The sequence below is a fragment of the Pipistrellus hanaki genome (genome assembly GCF_964339955.1).
Source record: "Pipistrellus hanaki genome assembly, chromosome: 1".
In the NCBI taxonomy this organism is placed as follows: Eukaryota; Metazoa; Chordata; class Mammalia; order Chiroptera; family Vespertilionidae; genus Pipistrellus; species Pipistrellus hanaki.
The window spans coordinates 82,674,080-82,680,782 of record NC_140503.1 but is presented as its reverse complement, the minus strand read 5'-3'; the positions used below and the strand labels follow the sequence as shown (position 1 = coordinate 82,680,782).

Below are 6,703 nucleotides of genomic sequence, written 5' to 3'. Positions count from 1 at the left end.
ATTCAAGTTCCCGAGCTTCAGTTACCTCAGCTACAAAATGAGAAAAGAGTTCCCAAAGATTTCTTTCAGCTGCCTCACCTCATTAACTAAGTAAAGCCTTTCTTAATCAGTCAATAGAATACAGGAAAATTATTCTGGCCCACTCTTTTAAGAATTTATATTTCACAGTCTTGTTTTGTCTTTATTTATGTAAGGCAGTATATCTTCTCAAATATTAAACTATGTCTTGATGATACTAGATTAATGCAGGCCCTACCTAACCAGTATATTTACATCTTACATTTAATCAGGGGCCATTGGTGTCTTCATCCAGGGGGGTGACTAATGGAGGGCTGGGGTGGGGGTGCATCTTGAGACTTGCCAGGATACGTTGGAACATGAGCTTTCTGTTGCCCTTCAATGCCTGCCCTGTGGGTGACTTCCCAGGCCCCTTCTACATATTCTTCTAATCCTTTCTACTTCTCTTTTTGTATGATATTACTCATTATCGTTAGGATTCACAAAATCCTCGTATTGGTTGTCTTTACATTATCTTTTCCCTACAAGAGTGCACATTTTTTGAGGCGAGGATACATTTATATTATATTCCTTACATGAGGTAGTACAGTGTGTTGGCACATAAAAGGAGTCTGACAAATGTTTAGTTGAATTAAATTATTAAAAACTAATTCAATTTCATTTTTTCTCTTATGTTTTTGTGTGATACTGCACCTTTCATAATTTGCGTTATAATATTTCAAAAATGTTTACCCTGTCCTGTTACACAAAGTCTTATTTCACAACAGTGCCCTTTACTTTCTGAATACAGCAATGAGCTTTACACTCTCAAAAGCCAAGAGTAATTATTGATAAAGCTAGGAAGTAATCATGATACCAAAATAAAAAAATAACATATTAGGTAAGCTTTTAATAATAAATATGTAGGATAACTTAGTGTTACCTAAGCTATCAATTTGGTTGAATATTATAAACATATCAAAACTAAACTTTTTAATATGTTAATTATAAGTTACTAAACTTACATTATTCTGAGTCAATAATGAACATCTATGTATATAACATTAAGTATCACAAACCATTACAATAAATCATATGTATGTAACTCAGAATTGAGATATAATATTGAAATTTGAGTATGATAGTATTTTGATGAAGTAGAATAAAATGTTAATATTAAGTTAGTATAAAAATTCCAGTTGTTTAAAAATCTGTACTTAATACAATAAAATCAACATTATTTTTTATCATGAATTTAACAGATTATCAAATAGTGAGATATAAGAAATATAAATACTATTTATTCAGAGAAAATTTCATGTTTTTAGCTTAGTAGTTAAGCTGGGATTTTGAATTGTGGGAATGTTTCAATAGTGGTTGAGAATTATCTACCCTCCTTGTCCGTCTTTTGAGTCTAACTTGTGGGCTCTTCAAATAAGTTTAAAAATGCTAACTCTTGAGATTTGGATATGTACATTTTCAGCTCCAATGTTCATGTGTACTTAAATGATGATCCCAAAGTGTTTCTATAACTATGATCATTTCATAGTATTGGTAATTCACCCTTTGTTGAATAATTGTTCTTCAGACTTACTGTCTTTTAAATTAGTTCTTTCATGTTAGCCAACAAATAAGCAACTATCAAGGGCAGTATTTAAAAAAAAAAAAGGCCTTTTAAAACAAAGCTGGCAAACATTTGGAGTTATCTGGAGTTTGGACAATCTTGTTTAATTCAAAAGTCTCGTGTTATATGCATTTAAATTCATTTTAGAAATGAGTTTCACAGATATGGGGAAAAGTTCTTTGGGGGAAATTTCACCAGTAAATCCACGATCTTTAAAACTCTTGAGTGATTGAATTAAACCTTGGCCATTTGCAAAATATCTTCACGGTGTATTCTAGAAGTATCTTCAAGATGTGTGTTGTTGTTTTTTTTAGTTTTAAACATTTGGGTGTCCAAGGGAAAGATGACACTTTCTAACGTACACTTTTTTTTTTTTTTTTTGGTCTTTTCTTCTGCTAAATCATTGAATTGCCCTCTTAAGTATGAAAGACAACTGCTGTCAAGGGAGGTATTTCCTTCTCAAGATGGACGTTTACACAAGCAAAATATTGCTTTAGACGGGAGAATCCTAATTTTGAAGAACATTATCAAAAACACTTTCTATTCCTCATTCCTCGTCCCATGTTTAAAAATACAAGTTAAATCTTAATTGTAATCTTTCTCCCATCGTGCGATCACCAGCGGCGGTGCCGGTCGGGGTGAGGGAGCGGCTTCCCTCCGGTAGCGCCGTGGTTCGGGCCGCCCCGGCGCCTCCCCTCGGTCCCGGGCCGATAATCTCCAACATGGAGGAGGCGCCCGGCTCCTCACGCGGGGCCGTGCCATTAATTAATAAAGCGCTCTCCCAGGCTTTCCGCCGTCTCTTCCTGTGTCAGTGACAAGCTGTAGAAGTCACCGGGGAGCCAATAAAAAGGTAGAGGCGAGGAGCGCCAGGCTCCTCCCAGCGGCTCTTCCTCCTTCGCGGCCCCAAGTAGCGCAGGAACTTCCCGGGAGGCGGCGGCGGGAGCGGCGGGAGCGGCGGGGACGCGGTCGGTCCCGCGCGGAACCAAGGCCGCGGCAGCGGACGCCCGGGCGGCGGGCGGCGGGCGGCGACCCCCGGGGCGGCCGGAGCCCCCGCTGGCGCCTCGGCAGCGGCGGAGGCGAGGTGTCAGCCGGCGTGCTCGCAGGTGAGGGCTCCGTGCGGGGCCCGGGAGCCGGCGGCGCGGCGGGCGCGCGGGGAGCGCGGGAACAAAGCGGGGAGGGGGCCGGCCGCCCGCGGAGCTCCCCGCGGCGTCGGCCGGCTGCGCGCCGAGCACGTTGGGGCCGGCGGCGGGCGGCGAGCCGCGCGGGGGGGAGGGGGCTCCGCCGCTCCGGCACCGCCGCCTCCCGCCCTCCCGCGGCGGGGCGCCGGCCCCATTGTGAGCCGGCCACCGGCGTGCGGAGGGCGCTGGGAGGGCGCGGGCGGCGGCGGCTCCGCTGGCTCCTCGCCGGGGCGGCGACAGCGGCGACCTCGCCTCCGCCGGCAGCCGGCGCGTCGGTCGCACAAAAGGCGGCGGAGCTCCCGGCGCGCGGACGGCCCATGCCGCCGCCGCCCGCGCCCCGCTCACGGGCTCTCCTCTCCCCCCAGCTCGGATCGCGACGCGGGGCCGACGCGGGCGGCCGAACCCCCGGTGAGCCCGCGGCCGGCCGGACATGCCGCTGCTCCACCGAAAGCCGTTTGTGAGGCAGAAGCCGCCCGCCGACCTGCGGGCCGACGAGGAAGTTTTCTACTGTAAAGTCACCAACGAGATCTTCCGCCACTACGAGTAAGGACCGAGCCGCGCGGGGTGCGGGCTGCGGGGCGCGGGGTGCGGGAAGGGGGGTCCCCCAGCACCAGCGTCCTTTTGTCTCCCCTTCTCCTCGCCCTACACTTCAGGCGGGGAGACCAAAGTGCCGGGGGCCCGGGCCGCGCTTCTCGGTCCCCCGAGCCCGACCCGGTGACGCCGCGGGGCGGCGGGCGGCGGGGCCGGGCAGGCTGGGTCCGCGGCGGCCGTGCGGGGCGGCTGCGGGGCCGGGGCTGCCACCGGGCCGGGCGGCGGAAACTCCCCGCCTCGCCCCTCCTTCCCTCCTCCCCGCCGCGGCCACACGCGCTCCGCGGCCAGTTCCGGGATCCCCGCCCGGCGGCGAGGGGATCCCCGCCCGGGTCAGCGGCGCGGGCCGCGGCCCCCCGGCCCGGAGAGGGAATCCCCGCCCCGGGCACAGGAAACGGCCGCGCCGCGCGTCGTTTTCGGGGACCGGAGTGGAGTCTGACATTGGGACGCCGAGGGCAGGGGCGGGAGGGGGCGAGTTGAGAGGACGGGGAGGGGTTGGGGGGCTCGCGGAGGGGCCCGGGGCCGGAGCCGGGGCGGGCGGCCCCCCGGGGCCCCGGGAGCGGCGGGCTAGGCCTTGGAGCGGGCGACGCGAGCCCGGCGCTCCGGCGCCGCCTCCGCTCGGTGACTAACGCCGGGCCCCGGGGGACGCGGCGTCTCCGCCCCGGGAGACGCGTGAGGAAGGAGTCGCGGCTGGGAGGGAGGGGGGAGCGGAGGAGGAGGAGGGAGCCAGGCCCTCGTGCCCCAGTTTTCACTTTCGCACGGCCCCGCGGGCCGCCCGCCCGGAGAGTTAGGGGAGGCGGGGAGGCCAAGTTCAACAGCAGCCGGTCCCTCCGTCCCCGGCGCCCGGGGCCGCCTGACGCGTGCCGTTCGCTATTGTTTTGATAAGAATCCGGGGCTGCTGCTGCCGGTGCAGTCTCTCTCATTTCCCCCCCCCCCCCCCCCCAAAATGCTCAGTCCTGCTCCTGGTCTGTTTATCCCAAGAGATCCCCTTATCTTGTTACATCAGACAACCAAGTGCTTTAGAGATCTTTGTTTACACACGGGGTCGCCGAGCGGGGATCTGAATTGATCGATCACGAAAACAGTCTAATTCTCCCCTTTGCTTACGCTTTAGCTTCTCCATTCAGAGGGAATCCTTTGTGGCTTAGAAACCCAAGTATTACCGCAGCCAAATCAATTGTGTGTAAGACGCACCTTTTCTGAGCGGGGGCTTGATGACCCACGTGCACCTGTCTGAGAAATGCCGAGGGAAGTTAGGGAAGTCGTTTCCTTGGAGCCCCTGTTCTTCAGCTCCACAGCAAGAATTACACATAAATGTGTTGGATCTAGAGACGTTTTTCAGCAGGCAGTGCTTTTTAATAGGAGTGCACATCTCACTCTGCTCCTGTACAGACTTGTCTTTTACTTGTAACTATTTCGAGTGAACTTGGATTAGGTAACTTGACTAGGATGATGCCTCCTTTTTCAAAGTTTTAAGTTAAAATCCTTGGTAATGATTCCAGTATTTTTAAAAATTGTACTTAAGAATGACAACAAAATAGGAAAGGGGCTTAGATTTCAAACTGTTCTCTCCCTTGATATAAGCAATCTTACCTTTTTAAGAAGGTCTCACTTTATCAGGGAGACTCCACGTGGATGTTATCTTTTTAAATCAAACATTTCTCATATACTTTGGTTCTTGATAATTTACTCTTAGTGGAGAAATTTGAAATGCCAAAATAAAGGAAGAGATTTTTGTTATTCCAAATGTAATTCGTAGCCTTATGACATTAAGTTTTTAAAAAAGCACACTAGTTTTTTGTTGTTTCCTCTGGGCTGATATGTTTGGGTTTGGGGAAGTTACAAGCAGATCAGGAGATGAATTGGCTTGGGAGCAAAGATATTAAATAATTTACCCTGAACAAAGCAGAACTGCTGTTCTTAGAAATTCATTTTTAGGACTCTGCATTGACAAAACTGGAATAATTTAATTGTGTTAAATTTTGGATTACTTTATCTTTTTCTTAAATGATTACAAAGAAATTTTTTAAAAAATACATTCACAGTGGATGGTATATAATATAGTAATCTGACCTTTGGCTGGAGAAACTATGAAGGAAGCCTGTTTCACTCATTCATTAAATAACCAATTGGTTTATGTGAATTTGTTTGAAGATTCCTTAAGTGCATTATCTTGAATTTGTTTTATTTTATATTTGTCCAGTATGCTCACCTATTTGCTCAGGTTTTGGATTTCTTGAATATAACTTCCTCTGTTTCAGTTACTCTCTATTTCTACACTTGTTCATTCCTCAACACAATGTAAAATAAATTTTTCCTCTAACTCTGGTTATTAGAGATTGCTAGTGACTTTTTGAGTGCCAAATAGTTTTCTGTCCTTATCTTATTTGATATTATAGTCTAACACTTCCTCCTTTGACCTTCTAGGCAGCTATTGTCACCCCCTTCATTTTACCTAGTGTGGCATCTATTGTATTATAATATAATGTATTTGTTGCTCACGTTTTCTCTTTACTTAGACCCTGAATTCTTTGAGACAGAGACTATGACCAGGATACTAAATACTTATTGGTTATACAATGCAAACTGCTTTATGTTGTTTGTTTGAACTATATATTTAATCACTAATCCTTGTTTGACTTGCTTTCCATAGTAAAGAAGACTTGTTAAAAATAACATTGTCTTGGTTGGTTGCTCAGTGGTTAGAGCATTAGCCCGAGGGTCTTGGGTTCATTCATGTACCTCAGTTGCAGACTCAGTCCCTAGTTGGGGCACATGTAGGAGTGATGTGTCACTCTCACATTGATGGTTTTCTCTGTCTCTCCTCCCTTTCACTCTCTCTAAAAATCAATGAAAAAAATACCCTCAGTAAGGATGAACAAAACAAAAAAAAGTAGCACACTAACCATAGGTAAATGCATAAACTAACATGCAAAAGAATGAAATGGAACTACTATTTTGCAATATACAGGAAAATTAACTGAAAATGGATTAAAGACTTGAACATAAAAACTGAAGCCATAAAACTCCTAGATAAAAACATAGTTGGTAAGTTCCTTGACATCAGTCTTAAGTATAATTTTTAAAATCTGACATCAAAAGCACAAATAACAAAAGGAAAAATAAAACAGTGGATCTACATCAAACTAAAAAGCTGCTGCACAGCAAAGGTAACCATCAACAAAATAAAAAGGCAAGCCTTAGCCAGTTTTGTTCAGTGGATAGAGCGTTGGCCTGCCGACTGAAGAGTCGCAGGTTCAATTCCAGTCCAGGACACATGCCTGGGTTGCAAGCTCGGTCCAACGTGCAAGAGGCA

The 6,703-nt window shown here is 47.7% G+C and overlaps 1 protein-coding gene across 2 annotated transcripts in view; it reads left to right on the top strand.

Moving 5' to 3' along the window:
• The first annotated feature begins 2,007 nt into the window (after positions 1-2,007).
• Positions 2,008-6,703, top strand: part of BAZ1A (bromodomain adjacent to zinc finger domain 1A) — a 75,053-nt gene continuing 70,357 nt past the window's right edge. Inside the window, exons 1-2 of one of the 2 annotated variants that reach the window (XM_084874448.1) lie at positions 2,008-2,724; positions 3,165-3,342. In XM_084874448.1, the coding sequence (XP_084730574.1) occupies positions 3,230-3,342 (113 nt within the window). In that variant the 5' untranslated portion in view covers positions 2,008-2,724; positions 3,165-3,229. Of the gene's footprint in view, positions 2,725-2,953; positions 3,343-6,703 lie in introns of those variants that run through there. The other variant, XM_084874449.1, reaches the window with a different exon arrangement.